Source organism: Motacilla alba, chromosome 17, assembly GCF_015832195.1.
Source record: "Motacilla alba alba isolate MOTALB_02 chromosome 17, Motacilla_alba_V1.0_pri, whole genome shotgun sequence".
In the NCBI taxonomy this organism is placed as follows: domain Eukaryota; kingdom Metazoa; phylum Chordata; class Aves; order Passeriformes; family Motacillidae; genus Motacilla; species Motacilla alba.
The window spans coordinates 483,495-507,354 of NC_052032.1; the positions used below are offsets into that span (position 1 = coordinate 483,495).

At 49.2% G+C, this 23,860-nt stretch overlaps 2 protein-coding genes across 3 annotated transcripts in view; both read right to left on the reverse strand.

Moving 5' to 3' along the window:
• RABL6 (RAB, member RAS oncogene family like 6) overlaps window positions 1–16,214 on the reverse strand; it is a 52,962-nt gene extending 36,748 nt beyond the window's left edge. Inside the window, exons 1-4 of one of the 2 annotated variants that reach the window (XM_038156215.1) lie at window positions 15,736–16,214; window positions 9,125–9,259; window positions 4,233–4,280; window positions 2,305–2,334 (exon numbers count right to left, since the gene is read on the reverse strand). In XM_038156215.1, the coding sequence (XP_038012143.1) occupies window positions 2,305–2,334; window positions 4,233–4,280; window positions 9,125–9,259; window positions 15,736–15,865 (343 nt within the window). In that variant the 5' untranslated portion in view covers window positions 15,866–16,214. The remainder of the gene's footprint in view (window positions 1–2,304; window positions 2,335–4,232; window positions 4,281–9,124; window positions 9,260–15,735) is intronic. The other variant, XM_038156216.1, reaches the window with a different exon arrangement.
• Window positions 16,215–17,092: 878 nt separating this feature from the next.
• Window positions 17,093–22,963, reverse strand: LOC119709221 (alpha-1-microglobulin/bikunin precursor). The gene is made up of 10 exons (XM_038156687.1): window positions 22,776–22,963; window positions 22,031–22,173; window positions 21,660–21,736; window positions 21,089–21,202; window positions 20,371–20,472; window positions 19,661–19,698; window positions 18,765–18,843; window positions 18,510–18,677; window positions 18,179–18,355; window positions 17,093–17,240 (listed from the first exon to the last, which is right to left on the reverse strand). Exons 1-10 carry the CDS (start codon window positions 22,884–22,886, stop codon window positions 17,209–17,211), a joined length of 1,041 nt encoding a protein of 346 aa, XP_038012615.1. The 5' UTR covers window positions 22,887–22,963; the 3' UTR covers window positions 17,093–17,208.
• Window positions 22,964–23,860: the final 897 nt, after the last annotated feature.

The window sequence follows — 23,860 nt, forward strand, 5'->3', positions numbered from 1 at the left end:
GATGTCTAGGCCATGCATGTCTTTTCCCACTTCAATTAATTTCAAGTGAGTGACGTTTGTGTGGCTTCTCTGAATATCCAAACATCGCTATTTCTGCAGTCACTGCTGAATTATGCTTGGCATGACCTAAATTTCTAGGTATTAAAAAGAGAAGCCCAAGCAACCACAAATACTCTCCATCATTCCTCCCATCCTGAGAAATCAAGGTGTCCGTCTAACCTGGCCACATTTACAGTCAATGCTTTGAGACAGAATATGCAACCCGCACACCTCTCCATGGTTTTCTGTGTGCATCCAGAGGAATGAGTAATATTCTCGCACACTGCTCATCAGTGCTGCAAAGGAGGTCACCTCAAAGGAGTCACGGAGCTGAAAAGCGCATGTGTGTACAGACTCACGCACAGGCTCTATTTTTGGAACCCAAACTGCAGGATGAACTAGACAAAGATAAGATCTGTGCAGTGACAAGATGCAATTCAGCCTATAAAGCAAGGGCACGGTGACAATTGTGTCACTGTATGCATGAGGTCCAGATTTTGAGGTTGTACTGATGTGTAATGGAGGAGCTTCAATTAGAAAACATGGGTGTGCATGCTGCTATAGCTCAGGTCCCCTGCCTAGAACAATGGCTGCTCCTCATTTACAGGCATAAGAGCAACTCTGGCACTAAATACACTTGGCAGCTATGTCCTGGAGTCTACAGAACAGCTCCTACTGGACAGTAGGGCTGTGATCATCACTTGAGTCTCTGCAGCAGTATGTACCATCAGTTTTGCTGCAGGATAGAAGGATTCAGTGCAACTTGCCAACAATTGCTGTCCATCATGCAAGGGGCTGCTCCTCTTCACCAGTCTAAAATACACATCTGGAATATGTGCATCCCTTGTGTTATCTAACTTGGAACATCTGAAAATAATAGAAATATGAATTCTGATCTTTCGTTCTTCTTGTAGGACATATCTGGGAGGCAGAGGGGTGAAGGTGCAGCAAAGAGGAAAGGAATCTTCAATTCAAGGGAAAGCGTCTACCTTGTGGGCAACAGAAAAAAAAAAATGATTTGATGCCCTCAGTCACGTAGCAGAAAATATGTGGGAACCAAAGTGGCAGAAGTTATAAGACAGGAATTTACAACTGTTCCTGAATCTCCTGCATTCAAGCAGCTTCTCTGAATTCAGGATCTGTTATAGCTTTATGATCCGCAGCAGTTACACAACTTGCTGCAAAGCCAGAAAGATGAGTCAGGATTGTGACTTCTGCTAAGAGAGATCTTTCCTGTGCTCTGTCTGTTCCAAGAGCAGTAAAGGAGATATTTACTACACACGCCACACAAAATCCAATACAATCCATGGCTGGAGGCAAGCTCATCTTGGGAAAATTTTAACAAATGGCAACTTTCCAGACATGATCCCAGCTCCCTGAGCAGGCCCAAGGAGAATGCAGCAGGCAGCAAGGAAGTCTGGACTCCAGGGAGTCTGCACATTTAAAAAAAGAATCCCAAATGGTCAAGAACAAGCCAAGAGAAGCAGCACAGTCTGACAGCTGCCATTCCCTGCTGCCTCACCACAGTAACCAACCTCACAGCTTTTAAGCTTTCACAACAAACCTCCCCACATTTCCAAATTATCATCTGGAAGCTAAATAACCAATACCAAGCTAAGCCACCATCCAGGCAGGGCCAGTAGAGCTGCCCTCTGCATACCAGTGGATTCTGGAGGGAAAACCCACATTGCTGAACCAGCAAGGACAGGAAGCACACTTCTAGGGAGCACCAGGAGAAACATCACTCAGGAAAATCACCATTAACTTCAGCCCAGAAATGCACATCAAGTTTTCAGGGTGCAACTCCTGTAATTACCCCACCCCCCTGTGACTGCAGAACAGCAGCACCGCTCAGCAGGCAAGAGCCCAAAGCTGCTTTACACAACTGAAGCTGAAAACTGCAGTTCATGGATGCTCCTGTTAGTTAGTTAAGCTATAACCCACATCAGGGCTTTCAATAAGGTTTCCCCCTTCATTTAAACAGAGGTCTCCTAATTTCCTCTGAAAATGAAACAGGGAAATGCTGGCTAAAGAATGTCAGCCTGGAAAACTTCATGTTGAAATGGGTGTTCAGATCATGCATTTTTTGACTGTTTCAAATCCAGCCTGATAAATGCAGTGTTCTGCCCAACTCGAAATATGCACATGAGCCAGGATCTGGTAGGCAAGGGAAAAAAAAAAGAAGGATCAAGCCTTGTCAGCACTATGCTACAGCAGCACTGGATACTTTACTACTGCAAGTCTACAGTCCAGTGTGGCTCTCACCCAAAGCATCACGCAGGAGGATTTTTTGTCCTAAGCATACCGAAGGAAAACAAAAATGTCATAACATTAGGATGAAAGTTAGATATGAGCAACCTCTTAATGCTTAACATGAACAATTTCCTAAAGTTATGCTTATCAGGATTCCACAATGCTATCGCAATAGGAAAAGATTTTATTTCATTAACATCATCATGATTTGATTTCTCCATTGCACTGATTGAGCACAACTGATTGCAAAAAAACCCCCATATCTGTGGTCCATAAGTATGGATCTTAACAGAGTGAGTTTTATTTCAAAAGAATATGAAGTGAAGGAAAGAGATTCCTTTAAGATTTTCAACATAGGCTCTGCTGTCAGAAATCAAAGCAGGACCAGAAGAGCCGTTATCAACATCTGTGCATAGCACATCCCGCCCCCTTCGCCAAAAAAACAAGTCTCTAGTTGAGAAGATGACTCTGCTCAGAGAAGCTATTCACAGAAGTAAGTGCTGGAACCACATGATTCCCAAATTAAATGTCTCTCTATTCATGCCAAAGCTGCAAGGCAGCGAGAACACAGATGTTCTGCTCAGATTCCAGCCCTCCACTTGTTATCGCACAATGTGAAAGCCGAACTAATCAGACTGACTTCAGCAGTAACACTGGCCTAAGCAAGGTTTTGTCTACCCTGTGAAAACTGGGCCTTAAAACACTAAAATGATAAAGTGCACAGGATTTTCATTTAAAGTTCCTGACTCAAGTTTATCCTGAAGGCTCCATTAGGTATCTGAACTGGAGGTGCTACTGCTAACTGTCCTTGTTTTTTCCCTATTTCGAATACAGTTCAGCTGACATGAAAAATGACATTTCTCCTTTTCCCACTCCCTACTGTAGTGTTAGTTTTTGGTGTAACACAAGTGTAAGTTGCATTGGTGGTGCCTCTGAGATGCCACTCTGCTGAGGAACACCTGAGAGCACGGATTCCAGCCAAGGCTGCAGGAAAGGCAGCACCAGACAAACCATCAAATCTTGAGTTTCGATGACTGTGGCCAAGAAATTTGACAGACACCAAACAAGAAGCATCACTCACAGAGCAAGAGCTGCTCACTGTGCAGCTGCTTTCCTGACCATACTCACACACTAAACCAGGAGCCTGGCTGGTACTAAATGCCTCTTAGAAGCCAAACAACATCTGCATTCGGGGCTACAGAATGGGTTGTGGAGATTTAAATTTCAACCCCAACCCCTTCCAGGAACAGATCCCGCTGCATCCCATTTGCACTGCATCCAGACTGTGTCTTCACAGATGTTTTGGGGTTTGGTTTTTGTCTTTATAAAACAAAAGTTTATACTCTGACAAAAATTGAAAACCAATGAAAAATGTATTTATATATCATAAAATTTTCCTTGGCTAAGCATTTAGAAAAGGTTTTGGAATGCACATATTGCATTTTCTGTCCTAGTGAATTTAAGTACTTGGCTTCTCTTTCATCCTTCCCCCCTGCATATATTACCCACTGCAGCTAAGGTTTTACCAATTTAACAACAGAATACCGTCACAAAAACGGCTCAACAAGAACTTTTATAACCAGAACAAAGAACTCAAAACCTGTCTAAACATTAAAGGAAACTATAAAGGGGAGAAGGTGAAGTCTATTTTAAAGCTCAGAGAATTGGAATACACAGAGCAGCAGGCACTTCATCTGTCGTAAGCACGTGGAACAACTGCTTCTGAACACTGGGTTTGACCTGAAGTTCAGATTCCAGATAATGGGTTCTGGCATAGAAGACTCATCTCTCCTTTCCTTATTCTTTCAGGAAGCGGTGTAATAAATACAGACTTTTTTAAAAGCAGAAGTAAGCAGGTATTTCTAAATTCTATGTAAGTTTTTAATTAAAACTAAGAAAGAACGACGGATCTCCACTAGAAAGAAAGTTACAAATCTTACCTTTGTCCACTACATCCCAGACTTCAACTTTCACAATATCATCAGTGGCTAGAAGCACAACAGAACAAAAGGGTTAGAAGGTTTCAGTAAAACATCCATCACTCAGAGAGCCTAACCCAAAGCCAACATGGAGGAATGTCAAAGCACAGGAATGTCAAAAGAAAAGCACATTATATGCAAGAAAAAAACTCAACCACAAGAAGGCAGTGAGCTGTTGAAGGTGCAAGCTGTTCACCAAAACCATGCTGTCTAAAGAACTTCATAAACACTCTTAGTCACATAAGTGATGGCTGGATTTCCTAGCTGGTTCATGTCAGGTTTGAAGCCTGTTGCAAGTACTTTGTGTAGACTCTTTTCATAACATGCAGAGGTTTACAAAGCCTTTCAAAAAATATAAAAATCTAATTTTGAGGATAAAGTCTGATTTATAAACAAGGCATACAACTGGCAAAAGGAATATACACATTTAAGAAAGATCAATCATGGCATTTCCATGTAAACATGACAGCCAGCGCAGACAGTCCTGCAGCTACAGAAACCCATTCTCTCTGCACATTTCCAGGTATATTTTGTGGAAAATAAGGTCTCACTAGCAATTCTGCTTCCTAGAGCTGCAGCATAAATAAATTATAACCAGCAACATCTATTTGATTTGCTAAAATCTGAAGCAAGACATGCAGAATTCTAACTCCAGTGATCGCTGGTACCCACAGGCAGCCAATTCACATTCAGGAGGCCTGAAGGCTGAGTAGCTCTGGATCAATGTTTCCATGGAATCCAAATAAGCAGTCTGATTTTCAGGAATATGACCCAAGAAATGGCTGCTTTTTGGAAATGTTACAACAAAATGTTTTGCTTTGAAGCAAAAGCTTGTACTTGGAGCAGCTCTGAACATAAAGCTAGAATAGGAGGACAATGCCTCAGAGCATAAAATAACATCATAGGATGGCATGAGAGTTTATCTAAGTGTCATTATCAAACCAGGAAGCATTTTCTATACAGAACTCACTCTTGGCTTAATGAAATGTTTCCAAATATTGTACAGACAGATTACGAATAAAGGAAAACTTTGATCCTTTGCTTCTGGAGAAAGACCCTTTTTACATTTATGCATGAAGCAAAATCAGCTTCTCTATTCTTCACAGTAATTCCTGCTTAACTTCCTATGTGCCAGCTGGGCAGGAGGCATTGGATGAACAGGAGACTCCCCTGGGTCAGCCCAGGCAGTGCCTCACAGGACTGAAAGCACACAGCGGTACACAGCACAAAAACTTCTGCTCAAACCACTACACCCCACCAATTAACTCAGTCCTTGAATATTTCTACAGATAATCAAACCAGGTAGGCTTAAGTCCAACCTGTGAATCACTCACCTGGCACCTAGGCAAGCCAGCTCCTCCCCCCAGGCACTGGCACTGCAGGAGCTCTCCCTGAGCCCCTGCAGGTGCTGGGACACAGATCAGCTACTGGAGGAGGTCTGCCCCTGATTCCTGCCCTGCAGTTGGCAAGGCAATCGCAGTGCCTTTCCACAATCAAGGCTTACTGCAAAAGGGTAAGAGATATTTGCCTTCCCCAAGTTTTGCATGGGCTCAGGAGGAACCCAGGAGGCTGCTTGTTCTTTGCAGAAGTGCCATGTGAAGTAGTACATCAGGACTAACAGTTCAGAGAAGGGAGCCCCTGGGGTGACCCGGGGCCTAGCACTGGCACTTTGCTCCTGAGCTCTCCACCTCCTTCCCAGGAGCCACACATGCCCTCAGTTAGGATGTGCTAGCCTGCTGAGTGATTCCCACAGAACTGACACCCTGCTGAGCAGCAGCAGTCCTGGCATCTGGGGAGCTGAACCCCTTGACCCCACAGAACTGCTTTAAACCCTTCTGGCTGAGGGCAAGGGTAGAATTTCTCAAAGAAAACGACTGCATGAGACACGTATTTCCATATATTTCCAGGAAACACATATTTCCACATTTTTTCTGCTAGCTCACAACCAGGAAGTTCTTCCCTTTCATTACTAGTGTCATTCCTCATTATCCCGATCATGCAAGAGGATAATTGCTATAGTGCTGTTTCGTTGGCTTTGGTGTGTGACTCATACCCAGCAGCATCTCCAGCATCTCACCCGAAGGAGCTCTGTGGCAGTAAAAAGAATGCCAATTTATCCTTTCAAGTCCCTAACTTGGATTACCACAAACCACGGAACAAAGCACTCCAAAGATCTGTCCTGACCTGCTATTTGACCAGATATTCCATGGCCAGTGGCACACTGAGCACTGCTTTCTGACAAAATGATGGAGAGGCATGAAAAGGCTTCAATTGCAAGAAAGCTCATTTAAAACTAAAAATTATCACATTGCAGGTGGGTTCATCACCAGGAACTCACAGGCCCTCAGACATTTTTTACCCTCATTCAACGACAGGATTCACCTCCTATGCTCTGGATCACAGATCCTACACTGCAAAGCAATTCTGCCAGCCCCCATTCCTATCTCTCAGGCCTTGTAAGGATCTGAGCACAACTGTTTGTCAATTTTTATTTCAGACTCCCTTTCTCAGGTTGCCATACAGAGAAAAACTTGGTGACCAGTATAATTCAAAAAAATGTTCCTTAGGGTCAGGAATGGTAATTCCTTACCTGGACACAAAAATTACAAATACCCATTACAATTGGCACAGAAAAGCAACTTTGTTAATTCTGTATAAGAAGTAACTCAGATTCTGCTACCTTTATAAATTTCTACAGTATAAAATTTCAGAAGGTCCTACATTTTGCATCTAAAATGGAATTCTTCTAAGACCAGGCAATGTAAGAATCCTTCAATATTGGGCAACGATTTAATTAACATCTGTAAATATTGGCCATCAATTACCTCATAATGTTTATTCAAGGTAGCCTGAGAGCATGAACGTAGGAAAAACAAACTTTATTTTTCCTCTACAGATTAACATGGCCAACAGGGCAGGATTTAGACCTGAACCAAGTACTCTGAGGGCCCACATCACCAGTCTTGGATGGAAACTTCTCACAGCAGGAAACAGACTTCACAATGTCCTTTAACTGGGGGTTACTTTTTGAAATGTATCTTAAGAAAGTCAATGGAAAATGTCCTAAGTTAGTGGAAATTATTACTAAGACAATAGTAGATGTTTTACAATGTAAAAGAAACACAAATGAAAGGCACAGTTTCAGGTACAGCTTTGTAAGTAGTTTTACAAGGTCAGCAACACTTAACCTTGGGAAAAGTCCATCAGCATCTGTACACACTGCTGACAGCTCTGGCTGGGGAGCTCTACAGAAATGCAGCACACCAAGGTTAGAAGTGGGCCCTAGAAATACCCTGTACACCAGTGGGTCTCAGCACACAGCAAAGCCAGCCTCAGGTGCAGGTGTTTTCTACCCCAGGATTGCATCAGTGTTGAAAAAGCAATGTCTGAGCCTTGGCTCAGGGAAAGAAATGCAGACACAGGTGAGATGACTGGATCTTTGTACTTGTTCATGGATACAGTTAGATATGAATAAGCCTCCTAAAATAAATGCCAGACTCCCAGGCTGTATCCAACACAAGTGTTGTGTTACCTGCACCTATCAGAGAAGAAACCCAACTCTGAGGCTTTAATGCATGATACTGCAGAAAGCCACAATTAACACTCAGTGCATTCTTTACACTTGGGTATCTGGGAAAGAGGAATTTTATTTCTTACTCTGTTCTAAGTCTGTTTAGGCTGAAGCATTCAAATTTGATTTTGGAGATAGTTTCCACCATCCAACTTGTAAGCTCTGTGTTCATTCCTCAGTAACTGATGTACTGACATCCTGAGAGGAAGGCAGAGGAGTGAGGGGAAGCATGCCACAGCACACATACACCATACAAGAGGTTTGGCTGCAGACGGGAAACACCTCTGTGTGACCATAGCAGATCAGCTGGTGAACACATCCTGTGGCTTTGTGAGCATTATCACGAGACTTGGGCACCTGGCAATTCAAATTTGGTGGTGAATTAGACACAGCACTCAATTTGGTGCTCACCCGACTGCACAAGGTGTTCTCCCAGCTGGGAGGAGCTGGGCAGTACCTAATTCAACAGAAGATCAGAGTGAGGCAGATGGACAATGTCTGATAATGATGATAATGACAAACAACTGCTGACCCTTTTTGTACAGCATACTCAATCTTACAGAGCACTTTCATACTGAATCAGGAATTCATCCCACAAGGCTGTGGCATTCTTGACCAGCAACCTGAAAGCTGGACATAATGCACCACTGAATCACAACCTTACGCAACTTCAGTGCCTGCAGTGCCTTCAGTGCCTGTCTTTTCCAGGTGGGATGTAGGGCTTTCACAGCCGCTTGCAACCAGTAAAATAAAAATTAAAACCACACTGCAGCAAGAACTTAAAAAAGGCACTGGAACTTCTGTGCTTCAGTAAGCCAGCCTAGAGCTAGCAGTACTACAATAATTTTTGAAATCCTCCCCAGTCACCAGAATCTCTTTATATTTTCATCAGTGAAATCCAGTTTGCACCATGTATCCACTTCTAAGCAACACAGTAACACCCAAAGCACAGTGGGCCCCAGCGACACATTTATACAACAACCCCTCCACATTAACATGTCAAGCATATTACAAATTTCTCAAATACTTCAGACCACCTATTAAACACTTCCCTTGGATTGTGGCTTCCACAGACATATTCTTTAGAACTTATAACATAGAGCATCTGACAAAATTAAAAAAATGACTGAGAAACTATGAATAATAAATTAAAAAGCATGAAGAGAGACCATTTTGTTTCCCAAGCAGACAGAGAAGAAAAAGCAAATGAGGCTGCAGTGGAATTTCCTCCCCCAAGGCATCGTCCCATGACTGTCACTCCCTCCACCCTCTACCATCTTACTTTTGTAATTCCAGTGGATGCTGGTGACTTGGATCTCCTGAGTTGGAATATATTCCTCAATAAATTTCTTTCCCTGCAGTCGGTGCCAGAGTGTGGTTTTTCCAGTGTTCCTGTCCCCTCGGATGACAATTTTCACTGGAGAAAAGAGCAAGCAGACAAATAAAGTGATTAAGCACAACTTGAGGAATGCTGTGAAAAGCATGCTAACTTTTTGCAGGCATTATTCAGATGTAATTAGTCCTCCCATACCACACAGGCACGATGGGGTTCATTAGGAAAGATGAGCCTCAGTCATTTAAATCATTGTTTATTCAGTAACTCACACTAGCTCAGCAGAACGAACCAACAGCAAGCTTGAATCCTCAGAATCTGCACATCTCCAGCCAGATGAGCCTCTGCTCTTTGATGGATATACTTGACCCCTTAAACAAACCAGCATCAGTTTGGTTCAGGCTTTAAAGAAAGCAAAGGACTGAGCCATGGCTGGACCAAGGAAAGGCGGAGAGGAGCAGTGACACACCCAGCATTGGGGCACATGAGCTTGGAACACCACACCAACCATGGATTAACACAAGAATACCAGGTGGCTTTTCCAAAACTTGTTTATCAAGCAACAAAGAAAGATGCGGGTATTAGGAGTCTCCTGCACACCCTTCCCATTGAATGCAATCAGACTATGAGCCTCCACGTTATCCCATCAATATGACAGATGGGATGAGCCTTCCCTGAGCTCCCTGTGCCCGGTGGTGCAGCTGCATGGTGGGGACCTCCCCTGAAGCTGGGATACCTCTTAAGCTTCTCCTTGAGGCAGAGACCTTTCAGCCCTGACAGATCAGGAGTCTAATCCGAGCTCTTTCTGAACTGTGGCTGGGCAGTCTGCCTATGAGTCTCCCCTTCAACTGGAACACCTCTCTAGGTCTGAGGTCCCTTACCCGGGAATAAGAGATTCCTCCTTGCCCAACAGATCCTCAGTAAGGAACTGCTGGCATGTGACATTAATACTAATGAAACTGATACTCAGTATTAATTATTATAAACTCTGTATAGGTAAGTCCATTAGACATAAACTGTCAAAGGCCAAGTCTGAGACCAAGATTGGACCCAGAAGCACCTAAGCTCCATCAGGAGTTTAGAAAGGGGGTCCCCTCTGAGCCTCATAACTCAACAGGAGGATCTCTGTGTAACTCATTCCACCTCAATTCTAAGTCGATTCTCCTCAGGGTGTTTCATGCATGTGGTCAGTAACAGAGTGAACATTGCCACTGACCTTTGTCAAGTCGCACTGGAACAATATCATATCTAGACCACTTTTGCTTGTACTGCTGCTGCTCATTCTTTAAGTGATCTAAATCACTCATTTGCAACAATCTCCCACCCTCCTGCCTTCTCTACCTCTCCCTGGCCCTTGCTCCTACTTTGTCATACCCTATTCCGTTGCTGGCCTTTTATGACAGGCTCTTCCTTCCATTACCTCCTGTATCATTTCCCTTTCTCCTTAAACACTTCTCATGCCTTGAGAGAACAGAATCACAGAATGATTTAGGTTTAGAAGGATTTGGAAAGGACCTTTAAGATCAACTATTCCAACATTCCCTCAGCACTACCAAGGCCACCAGTAAACCATGTCCCCAGGTGCCACATTCCCATGGTTTTTAAATCCCTCCAGGGACTGGGACTCCACCACTGCCCTGAGCAGCCTGTGCCAGGGCTGGACAGCCCTTTCTGCAAACAAATTTTCCCTAATAGCCAATCTAAATGACCCTATGTGCAACTTTAGGTTGTTTCCCCTTCTGTTACTTGTTACTTGGTAGAGGAGGCTGATGCTCACTTGGCTACAACCTCCTGTCACCAGGCCCTTGTGATGGTTGCTTCAGTTTAGACAGAAACTCTTTCAAACTCTTCCAAGGAAAGCAAGCGTTCAAAATATCAAAAATTGTAGCAATTAATATAATGAACTTTCCAGAGTCAATTCAAATGTTATCTTGCTCTTTCTGAAACCACTACCCTGTATTTTCTAAATTTTCTGTTACATTGTGGAATTTTTTTTTCCTCAATACCATCTTTGTTTTTACTGGCAACCACATGGCTACTGGAAAACATAAGCTGAATTTTTATTCAGCTGAATAAAACTGAATTTTTATTCTTGTGTTTTGACTTGGAGCTATGATCCCCTGGAAAATGGGACACCTCAGAGACATCTTCTAATGGCAGTCAGGTGATTAGCATTAGGTTGATAATCATCATTTGGGCAAGGAGATCTGAGACTGAAGGCTGCCTTCTGCTGCAGTTCAGGAGCTGCTGCAGTCATTTCAGAGAAGAGCTGAAGAGGTCAACTTGAAGATAAAGCACACAAAGTCTGTGGAAGAATTCTGCCTACTGCTACAGTTCCACTGTGCTTTTTTTGTAGTACACAGAGGTTTATTCTTTTTCAGAGCTGTTTATTCTTTTTCAAAATTACTTACCACACCAGGAGAATAAAGGCAAAAATGAACACAGTATTAATAGGCTGACTTCACTTAAAGTGCTCAGTGACAGGCACCTGCAAGGCAGGAAGGCCTGAGTGAGCTTCCAAGCACAGTCAGGCTGGCGCATCTTAGGACTGGGCTGTGGCTGAATGTGGAAAGAGCAACAATAACTACAGGAAAGGTTAATTCTATCAAGTAAAACTGTTGCCTTATTTTGATCTGAAGTTAAATCAGTACTTACTGCAAACAGCCAGAGGTTTGCAGCAAAGACAGAAGAATTATCTGTGGGGAAAAGGGCAGGGATGGGGAAAAGATCAAGAGGCAAGGAAAAAGTTAAACAAATCACTTTATTCATATTGTCATTGCATCAGGAAAACCAGAGGGATTTCCATTCTCCAGATGGGGAGATGGAAGCAGAGCAGTGACAATACAGGCCCAGAGAACAGGTCTGAGACCAACTCAGAACTAGAAATCAGGAATTTCCAGCTTTGCCCACATTCCTTCAGGACTCTGCAGCAAAGATCCCGAAACTAATAACCCCACGGAGAGGGTCATATAACCTTATCCTCATTAAGGTCCTTGGGATTTCAACTGAGATGCTTGGGCTTGTTCTGCTGCCAAAAGCAACACCACCTGTGCTGCAGAACTCCCCCAAGCACACTTCCCATAGGCACAGGCCAGCAGCAGACAAAGCAGGGCTGGCACGTGCTGCACAAACACCTGTGTCAGCCACAGGAGAAAACAAGGGAAGGTAGGAAGTGGCAGCAAGAGGAGAAGCCCTCCTTTTGGGAGTCATGCTGAATGAAAATACTTCACAATGAGTCTGTGAACTACAACTTTCAAGTACCACAAAAGAAGTAAGGACTATAATGCTTACTAAAAAGGTACATGGTATTAATTAAGCTTTGTCTTTTAAGGAATATGTTAGGCAGAAAAAATTAATAAGGAGAGGGAGTGGGGGGAATTCTTGGAGCTACTGCCTTTGGTATCCCAGCATTGGTAACAGCCTGTGCTCCAAGCACACACAGCAGTGGGGTTTGTCAAGTGACACACTGGATGCAGTGTGTAAAGCCCAGAGCAAAGGTTCCATGTCTGGGGAATAGAACGGATTAACATTTGGCACCTTCACGTCTTTTGTTCCTGTCCCTGATCAGCAAATCCCAGGATCATTGTTTGCCCATCACTGCCTTACGTAAATGGTTACGTTTGAGCACCCTGGTGCTCAAAATTAGGTTCTGCAATTACTCTTGTAATTTGTTGAAACAAGCAGAGCTGCCAAAGGCACAAGAACCACTTCCTCTTACTTGCTCTTGCCACGCTCCCTAACAGGGCCAGTACAGCCCTTGGAAGAGCCATGCAGCCCACCTGATCCAGGGTATCCCAAGCAAGAAAACAAGAGGAAGTTTTCACAAAGAGTGGTTCCCCAGCCCAGGAATCGTGATCCCCTACAAAGATTCCAGCCGTGACATATGTGGCAGAGACCCACGTCATTTTCAGCTCTGTGATTTCTGAGTGCTCAGGGAACTCTGGTGTTAACTGGATGCAAACCACAGCAGCTCCATGCAGATGGTACAGTGTGTGTGTGTGCTGGAATGCAGTATGGAAATGCTTTTGTTTTACAATAGGATGTCCCAAGCAAAGGACTTGATTGCTGCCAAAGGCTGGTACTGGTCTCTGCTCTCATAATTTCATTAAAAATCTAAATCTTCCCACCCTGCAATGCTCCTCCTTTAGAAAAGTTGACTGTGTAGGAGAGGGACCATCAAAGCAAATCATTCAGGTTCAACTTAGTGCTCTATTCTACCTAGGGTCTGTAACTATCAGCGCCATTAAAACACCTCACAGCCTTCAGCATCACCTCAAACATGGGGTTATCTGTTACAAAATGTACCTGAGAGCTGCAGGGCTGGCACAGCAGGGGCTGCTCTGAGCCCAGGGAGGCACCCAGAGCCAGACACAAGGCCTGTGTCCCAGCCTGCTTTATCAGTGAACAACCCAATGTATTCTCAGCATACTAAGTATATTTCTGGGAAGGAAACAGGCTTCATTCAGGATCTGTAGTGGTCAAATGCAGCAAAGAAACATTTCTGTAAAACAAATCACAGCGCCCCTTGGTTTAGGTTCAGGCAGTTTCAGGGAAACAGAGGAGTTGTAACGCTAACGGTGGCTCCAAACCACATCCTCCACTCCTCTGCTGAATGTCAGGAATTTGCCAAGAAAGGAGAATTGGCAATGTACAGGATTTGCAGTTCTGCCCTTCATGAGCAATGGCCCTTGTACTGACATTACTTCACAGCCCACCTTCAACTGAGACCACGTCACCAGGCTGGAATGCTCCCCATCTCCCCAGTGCTATGGCTGTGGGGGGTACCCTGAAGCCCTTTCAGAAGGCAGCCTGTATCTCCTATAAATATTATATAACAGTGATGCTGGGAAGAGTTACTATGGAGATTGGAAAGCCTGTCTTAAGGCAGTGACAGAAAGCTGCAGTTTTCAGCTATAAAGCAGTAACTAGAACACAAATCTTGGTAAGACAAAGCACAAACCAAAAATCTTTCCTGAAGCTTTCACTAATGAGACAAAAAGTAGTGAAGCTAAAGTTACCATTTTTGGCCTTGCACAAATGGCAGGCAGGTGCCCATCCACAGGTCTGGCATGACCAGTCATGCCAGTCACCATGGAGCAGAGCTGGTCCCGTCCTGTGCCAGCAGGATGCAGCTGATCTCTTCCATCCACAGCACAAACCTCCCCTGTCTGAGAAGCCAGCTCCTGGCTCTTACATAATTCACAAGCTGGTATTAGCTACCTGATCTCTGGCACTCAGCCGCCCGTGCAGCATGCAGGTCTTCTGGGCTGTGGTCACATGAAGCCTCTGCACAAACCAACAGTCTGAGACCAGCAGATCTCCAGTAGGTGTTTAAGGATGTAGTGCTGTGTTCCAAGGCAGCACCTTCACCTTCATCCTCATTCCCATCTTTCACTGGAAACCCAGTCTCAACAATCACACTTCTACTTTTCACACTCAGAATTGCCTGCTAAGACACTAATTTTATAAATTAAACAGCACTGGCATATCTGCAGATGTGCTAGGGATAAAGTCGCCAAATGCTCTCTCTAGTAAAGCAGAGCACTTCGAAATCTCAGTCCCAAAACACAGCCAACAGCCATAATATTAAACAAAGGAAAAAAACACCACAAAACCCAAAGTGTAACTTCTCCATCACATTCTGTTTCAGACTGAGATCAAACAGCAGCTCTACTCCTCCAACACGTGTGCCTTCACAGAAATTATCCAGTGCCACATTCACAAATCAGTCTTTTTCCCACCTGCCAATCTCTCAGCCTTCTGCAATCTGCCTCCCCTGCCTGCCTGGATCCACATAGATGAGCTGGTACTCGCAGCGCTCTCTGGAACCAGTTCTATTTTCAGCAGGAATGACATAACTGCTGCCCCTATCTCACAATTGTCACTTTGGGAAGTATTTCACATACTTGCAGTGCCCTCCTGAAACACTGTATTAAAAATCACCTTTACTCCAAGGGAAAAATGCAGCCCTAAGCCTCAACACTGAAAGAAAAATAATTCTGTAAGTGTTCCTCGATAAAAGAGCAAATATATCAGTTGCAGAAAAGACAGTCATGATGAAATGATGTACCAAAGGCACACAGAGGTATTCACGGTCCACCTTTTATTAAAGCCTGGCAGGGCTGAGCTTTTTAATAGACTCCTATCATACAACCACTACAGCTTGATTACAAGCACCATTATCCTGCGCTGCAGGGAAGATCACCCACGCACTCCGGGGAGTTACCCTCTTGATGCTCGAACTGACTCAAACTGATGTAGCAGGCACTCTCTCTTGTGCCACAGCCGGCAGGCAGCGCTCAGGGACGCTGCTGCACCGCGAGTCCCGAGTCCTCCATCGAAAGACAAAAGTTTTCCATCCCTCACTCCTCCAGTGACCTCCAGCATTTAATTCCAAACTTGGCTTTGAGCGAATACGGATAAAAGCACCAACCTGCACAAAGAAAGCACACGCATTCCCAGCCCCTCTGCGGTCCTCGGGCACCCCACGGGGCACCAGACAGGGCCGCCCGCCTCCCCCCGGGCTGGCCCAGCCGCCCCGGTCCAGGGCTCCGACTCACTGTTATACTGGACTCCCTTGGCGAACCTCCTCTGCAGCGCCTGGTTCATGGACTGCAGCCCCGCAGGGATGTTTTTGTCGCGGACCGCAGCCTGGTCCGAGCCCACCAGCTTCTTCAGGGCCGAGAACATCTTCGTGGTCCCACACTTGCACCCCGGGGAAAGGGCCGAGCGCGGGCTCAGGGGCCGGGCGGCCGCGGCGGAGGCACGGGATGGCTCAGGGCTGCGGCGAGGCCGGCCTGGCCATGCGGAGCGGAGGTGTGCGGGTCCGGCCGGGCAGGAGAAAACTGCGCCGGGGGAAGGGAGGCACTATCGGGGCATGTCCCGGCACGGGGCGGTGGAACCGGTGCCGGGGTCCGGCACGGGGCGGTGGGGCCGGGCCGCTCAGCCCAACCGGGGGCCGGGGCCAGGGTCCGGGCGTGGCAAGCGGAGGCGGCGCGGGGCTCTCGCCGCCGCCATCTTGGCTCTTCCGCCTCACCACGGCAGGCCGGAGCACGCGCGGCGCGGGTACGGCGGCCGGCGTAGGACAGAAGGGCGCGGAGCGCGGTCGCCGCCGCGACCCCGGGAACCTCCCCCCGTGACCCCTTCGAAGGCCGAGTGCAGCCCAACATGCCCGAGACCCCCGCAGTGTGACCCACATAACCCTGCTGTGCCCTCCTGGGACCCCCCACAGCCCCCTAAGACTCTAGCAATCCCCTCTTGGCAGCTTCACCACCCCCCCCCCCCCCATGAACCCCATAACCCCTCATGAGGCCGCCGCAGCATCCCTGGGACTACCCCCAAAGCACCTCTAATCGCTTCCTGGGACCCCTATGCCCCCTGGCACTGTCATAACCCCTGTCGTCCGCTCCTATGCCAGCCCCATGTTCCCGTGACCCTCGTAACCCCGTAACTCTCCTGTGACCCTCAGGGTCCTCTCTGACACGCCGTAATCCCATGCTGCAAACCCCATATAACCCCCTTGTGGTTGCCCCATCCCCCGTGTCCCCCATCTCCGCCGCACACGGGTCTCCACGGTCCCACCGTGACACCGAGCCAGCTGCAATCATTCACCTTTAGGGAGGAGCAGACACTTGTACCCTCCCTAGCTATGCCCTTCCCGGCAGCCCAACCCCATCTCCTGGCAAATGGGGGCTGGACCCCATCCAGCGGGACCCCTGAGCCTCTCGGTGTCCCCCCGGCCCTGTGTGGGCAGAGGGCAGTGGCCTGAGGCAGGGTCAGAGACTCAGTGGGGAGAACCCCATAACCCCACAGAGGTGGGGACACCCACCAGGGAGGCCAGAGAGGACCCCACAGCATCCCCTGCCCCTCCTGCGCCCCCCACCCTGCTCCCCACCAGCCTGAGGACTGACACTGGGCTCTTTGGTCACATGAGAGACATTTACTGCTGGAGGTATGTCCTGGGCAGCCACAGCTGTCAGCACTGTCCTGCAGGACCCTGGTGCTGCATGCCAACCCCTCATCTTCTGCCTGCATCAGTTTGAGAGCTGCAGGAACTCCTCGTCCTCTGCAAGTGGAGAGACGCAGCAGGTCATGGGCTGTCCCACACTTTGTGTTCCACCATGCACCATGGTGGCATTAATGTACTTTATATTGCTGGCAGGGATTATAAAAGATGGGTTCTGCCCTAAGACAGGCTCCACCTCCCATCCGTGGAGTCAGGCAAAGTCCCCAGCTCCTGCCCTCCTGGGAGCAGGCATGCCCAGAGCTGGACAAGGTGGAAGACACCTCAATCATCCCTTTCTGCAGGATGATTTTCTCTGCCAGACTCCTGACAAACTGGTCATCATTTCCCCTGAGGGATAAGTGGTGCCTGTTGGGTCTCCCAAGGAGGTTCAGTACGGAAACCCCTGCACTGGCTGGAGCTGAGGGGCCTGGCAGGTATCATACCCCTGACAGGGACCCTGGCTTGGTCCTTAGCTGGTGTCAGGATTCCTGCACCACCAAATCTTTCAGCCTGGGGCTGTCACCTCCACTGCTCCCCATTGCACCCCAACCTGCCTGGGGACACTCCCCCTCCCATCAAGACCACACTGAAGTTCAGTCATGGCCTCAGCATGTCTGCAGCTTGCCCAGCCCCGCTCTGCCATACTGTCTGTGGGCTAATGGCCATATTCCCTATCCAGGACAGATCCCTCCTAAGCACAGCACAAAACCATCCCACACCCACCACGGACCCATCACAGCCCAAGGACACACCCATCCTGGTCCATCCTGACCCAGAATGACCCATCCCAGGCAGAGCACAAAACCAACCCAGACCCATTCCAGAGCCAAACTAATCCTTAACCCATGGCAGTCCCACAATGGGCCCATCCTGGACCCATCCAGAGTCAGGATAGACCCATCCAGAGCCAGGACAGCCATGTCCCCCCCCAGGCAGACCCAGTGCAGGACAGGACATGTTGCAGGCTGCTGCCCTGGGGTGGGGGCCAAGGGGAGTACCTGCCAGCTGAGGAGCCCCGCAGTACTCCTTGCACTCCTTCTCTGAGTAGAACTGGTTCCCGTTGCCCTTGCAGCCCCCATAGCTGAAGGTGATGCACTTGCCCTGGGCTGCATCGAAGGCCCAGCGCGTCATCTGTGCCTGGCAGGGACCCGGGACAATGGGCAGCCTGCAGGCAGCTGCAGGGACAGGAGCTGCGTGAGGCAAGGCATCTAGGGACCCCCACACCTCCCACATGGATGCCAGACACGTGGCATTTGAGGCAATGCTCAGATCCTTTGTGATGCCTCAGCAAAGGCACCGCCAGTGCCCCAGCCCAGCCAGGATTCTCACCCTCGGTCCGGCATGCCTGCAGGCACTCCTTTTCTGAGTAGAAGTTGTTGCCGTTGCCCAGACAGCCTCCGTAGTGGAAAGTTTCACAGGCCATGGAGGAGGAGTTGTAGAAGAAGCGGGAGAGCATCCCGCTGCAGGGCCCGGGGTCCCGGCTCAGCTGGCATGAGTCTGTGGACCAGCACACCATGGGTCACAGGAAAATGGGAGTGCAGGCCAGGGGGGGGTCCCGATGCAGCTCCCTGCCCTGGGACCTACCTTCCTTATTGCCAATATAAGTGGGCAGGGGTCCTGCAGCTGAGCCCTCCTCCAGGGGTAGGACTGCTCTCCGTGCCCTCTGCACCAGTAAGGAAGCACAGAGCTGCCGTCAGTCCCTGCCTGTGGGACCTGCTGCCCACCCCATTGCCCCCAGGGTGGGCTGTATCAGGGGCACCTCAGCACCTCAGGCTCCAACCCTCCTCTGTGCTCCCAGCACCTCTCCAGTAACTGATCTTGGGTCTGCAGGCTGTGATCCCTACACACCTCATGATCTTCCCAGCCCCGTCCTCTTCCAGGGTGAGGTGTCCACAATCCCAGGCTGTGGATTAAGACACCCAAAGTGCCCAAGTGGTGCCTCATGCTGGGGATGTGCCTCAACAATATGTTACCGGCTCTTAAGTCAACTGGGTTGTTTCTCCTATGAAAGTCCCATTCCCCCTGGAAAATCAACACTCAACCCTGAGAGACTGGGAGGTGCTGAGTGATGGAAGTTGAAGGACCAGTGGGTGCTAAGCTTCCCCATCCCTGGAGAAGGGACCTACAGCCTGGCTGGGACACACACAGACAGGCAAGGAGCAAGGAAACACCATCAACCTTCAACACTGTGAAAAAAAATCAGAGTAGGAAAAGTCTTCCACTTGGAAATAAGCTCTTGTGCCCACCTAGCCACCAGGACTCTCCGTCTGCAGCCCACACCTGCCCTGCCCCCATCCTTGCAGGCAAAGCCCATCAGCAGAGGTGGAAGTGCAACTCCCAGGATGGTCAGTGGAGTCACTGCCCAAACATGTTCTGCCCATGGAGCCTTCTCCCTGGACACCCGATCTCCAGTGAGTTTGGCTTGGAAGGGACGTCTCTGGCCTTGATCCACTTCAGAAGGTCCTAGCTGGCCCACTCACCTGGGGAGCATTTTCAGTCTCTTGAGGAACACATTCACCTGGCCCAGGAGCAGGAGAGAAGATGAGCAGTGTGAGAGGAGAGGTGTCCTGACAAATTCAGTGAGTCCAGCACTGTGCACATGCAGGACTCTGGGTAAGGGGACACCCTCCCAGTTCCAGCCAACGTTATTCCCCTCTTTCTGCTTTCCACCTCCCACTCACAGAGGCACTATCCTAAAATGCCCATCTCCCTGAAATCCCCACACCCCCTGGGTCCCCCCGAAATCCTACACACATACACACGCACCCACACCCACCCACACACACACACCCCTACACACACACATCCACACACATCCACACATATGCACATCCACACCCACACCTACACACACACCCCCTCCATCATGCTAGCCCCAGACTGAGCAAGGAGCCTCCCAGGTGCTGGCAGTACCCAGCCTGGGGACCAGACACAAGAGTCCCCATGCCCTCATCGTAGTGGTGTGGTTGCATTGACCTGACAGCCCAGCACGGACCCCTCTGGAAGCTGATTTCTCTGGTGGAATCCTGACTGATACGTGGCCTTATTTCCTTTTCATTCCATGCTACCAAAGCATTTGTCTCTCCTTCCTCCCTCCTGAACATCCCCCGTCTCCCCAGCTTGGCAGACCCAGAAGGAGTGGCTGGAGTGCTCTGGCAGCATGAGAGGCACATGTCCCATGGGAGGTTACCTCTGTTGGCCAGGATGAAGATGGAGTCTTCGGGGATGCCCATCTCCAGAGCCAGCTGATGGAAAGACTCAATGAGGTCCTCCCGTAGTTCTGGACTCCTCCCTGGGAAAGAGAATGGGCTGTAGCAGAGTTGGTGTGGAAGCGCAGTCCCCAAACACCCACCGAGCTCCGGTGGCTGCAGGCAGGTGCGACACCAGACTCCTGGTCTTTCCCAACATAGAATCAGGGAGGCAGAGATTGAGCCCAATCATTGACCCAGCACTGCTATGTCCACCCTAAAACATGTCCCTGATCTTCACATCTACATGTTTTTTGAACCCTTCCAGGCACAGTGATGTCACTGCTTCCCTGGGCAGCCTGCTGTTCTTGACCAGCCTTGACCAAAGGCTTGGACAATGTGGGTTTAATGTTTCTTAATCATGGAAGACAGCATCTCCTGCCACATCAGGGCTGGGTCTCCTCGAAGCAGATATCACCACCTTCATCCCAAAGATCATGTTGGTTTGGATGTTCACATCAATGCTTGGTGTGGCTCTCATGGAGCCATGAGACTCCACCTCTGCCATGCCGAAGACGAGCTGGTCTAAGCCACCATTTCCAAAGCCCATGATCAGGTCCCTTAAGGCCAAGGGAACTGAGAGACCCTTAGATGATATTTCTGAGCTGTGCTGGTCAACCCTAGAGCCTGCTTGCCCTCAAATGCCGTGGCTAGACATACCATACAGCTTCAGGGTGGTGCTTGGACCAAAACTGCTTTTCTTCTTCATCAGAATGACAGCATATTCGTCATAGTTGGTACGGAGCACATAGGACTGGATAGACACATCCCATCCTGGGTGAGACAGAGATACAGGGATCTCATTCCTGCCCCTCACAGTGAGATGGAGCTGTGTAGGACAGCCCCAAAGCTGGGGGCTGAAATCAGGCATCTAATTTAAAAAAACGTGATTTTTGGGAAGCAGACTCAGATACAACCATGAGTCCCTTTAGGCTCACCAGTCTCTAAGCTGAGGGGATTGGAAACCAAGAGCTGCGAACAACTGAAATACCACTAATGCTCCTGAAGTGTGGCTGGTCCCTGCCCCAGCCTGGGACTCCTGTGGACAGGACTGACCTGCTGCCAACATCTCATCATCCTGTGGCTATGCAGGGACAGTGCTCAAACAGCCCTTTCCCTGCAGCTTTACTCTATACTTTGGCTACAACCTGCTCTTCTGAACCCCTTCCACCTCTGCCAGCTGTCCCCAGAGCTGGTCCCCATCTCCCAGCCATGCCTCACCCCAACTCACTGGGGTTGTAGTAGGTGTATTTTCCAGGAGTGCTGGTTTTCTGGTACTCCCCTGAGACTAGTGTGCAGTCACCTTGCCTGGAGAGAGGAAGAAAACAATCAGCTACTTGGAGGGATTATTTTCCCCAGTTATGGGACAAAAATAATGTCTGAGGTACCAAGGGCATGGTGCAGGTGCATTCCCCTGAAATCATGCTGCCCAAAGTATCGGGTATTTGAACCCAATCCACTCCCTCCTCAGGGCTTGGATGCTAGGCACAGCAAGTAACCCCTGTGTCTGTCCCAGGCTCTGGGAGAGGGAGCACCCCTGGGTGGGATGGCTTTGGAGGAGGCTCAAGCACCTCCAGCAGTGCTCCCAGCAGTGCCCCATACCTCAGCCTGGTGCTGGTAGTGCTGATCTGGTTGGCACTGGGGCCAGGGCCCAGCACCAGCGTGCCCATGCTGAACTTCTCCTTGTAGTTCTTCATCCATCTGCAGGTTGTGCCGATGGCAATGTCAAACCACTTCCCGTACATCTGCAGGGAGATGAGAGACACGTCTGCACCGTGAGCCCCCCTCACCAAGGTGGGACATGATCTGGTTTTGTGCAGAGTCAAAATATTCCTGATGCAGGTAGAAACTGGGAGGTGATGATGCAGGGTGCAGAGGCCAGAGCTGCTGCAGGATTTGGGAAGTGTATCAGCACTGAGCAGAATTTTCCTTGGTTCCCTGACTATGAGGCTGAAGGCATCAGGCTGTCATCCACCCGTGTATACCAGCGAGGCCCAGATCTGGGCATACATGCAGGGCTGTATGAAGCCTGGCAGGGGACAGGGGCCATTCTGGGGGATCTCTCAGGCAGCCTGCATCCTTGGATCCTGAACCACAGACTTTCCACAGGACTCATCTGCCCTGGTGCTCGGACTGCAGCCACCCTGCCCGGGGTTTGCCAGGATGAGGCCACCCCAGAACCTGGCACGTCCTGAGCGGCACCCAGGGAGTGCCACACTGCCAATGCCTGTCCCGCACAGCCTGGCATGGGCATAGGCATTATTGCCCTTCTTTCTGGAGGAAAATGAAAGAAAGCTTACCCCACCCCTTTTGCCCCCAGAATAAAGGGACCACAAGCTGCCATTACCCGCTCAGCCTCAAAATTCTCCTGCACTTGGATATCTTCATCCTGGTCTCCGATGGGGGTTCCACGAGCCACAATGAAGAGGAGGAGGGAAAGGAGACCCCAAATAGTCATGGCTGGTGGCTTCGGAGTGCTGCCGAGCCTCAGCACTTCAGTGGGATCCCGGACTCTGCACTGCCCCCACCGTGCAGCACTGTGACCTTCAGACTAGGGCCAGCGGGGCCAGCCACCTTGCGGGGGGGCTGCCGGGGGAGGTCGGTGTACAGCCGGGGAGCACCACTGCCCTTGGCAGCGGTGGGGATTTGCAGGGAGCTGTGTGGGGTGCAGGAGTGGAGCACCTTACCAGCCACACCAGGCTGAGCTCCTCACCCTCACCTGTTCCTGCACCATGGGGCCAGGAGCTGTCTTTCTCCTCTATTCTGTGTTGGGATTCATATTCCTGCTCTGTCATCCTGCAAAGAGCCCCCAGCCCTGATGGACCAGTTTGACCCTGTGGTGAGGAGAGCACTGAGGGACGCCCAGCACTTAGCCCAAGCTATCTAATCAGTCTCCATAGGGAACAGAGCCTGAGTTTCCTGCTCCCCTTTTGGACCCCTTCCAGGCAGTTCCAAGCTGATGGCCAACATCCAAGATCCGGCTGGGTGTGACCCATCCCACAGTCGAGGGTCTCTGGGCCGGGAGGAGCGGGAAATGCTGGGCCATCCTTAATCCTTCTCAGCCGTGTTTGCCTTCGTTGGATGATTAACAGAAACCAAACAGCCCGAGGGAAACTGCAAACAGAGCAAAGGGCAGGAGCCCCTCTCCAGGTGGCCACGGCCCAATATTTGTGGAGAAGGGGCAGAGCTGGCGGCACACTGGCAGAAGTCAGCTGGACTTTCACCCTCCACTCCTCCGCAGTCACTGATGGACTCTTGGATAAAGCCCAGCAGGTGCTGCTGCCCGGGCACGGGCCTGCTCTGTCCCGGCGGAGATAGCCTGGATATCTCCACAAACAGATCTTCTTGCCACATCCCGGCGTGTCTGGAGCGCGGTGCAGACGCGGACCTGCGGCACAGATGCCTTCGGTAGCCCCCTCCTCCTCGCCCCGC

What these genes read in the sequence shown, in the direction of transcription:
- LOC119709221 (XM_038156687.1), bottom strand. Translation starts at nt 22,886, where the DNA reads ATGACTATTTGGGGTCTCCTTTCCCTCCTCCTCTTCATTGTGGCTCGT. An exon ending in CTTCATCCTGGCCAACAGAG is followed by an intron (nt 19,699 to 20,370) that starts GTAACCTCCCAT and finishes CTCCTGGGCCAG; the next exon opens with GTGAATGTGTTCCTCAAGAG. An exon ending in TTATATTGGCAATAAGGAAG is followed by an intron (nt 18,678 to 18,764) that starts GTAGGTCCCAGG and finishes GCTGGTCCACAG; the next exon opens with ACTCATGCCAGCTGAGCCGG.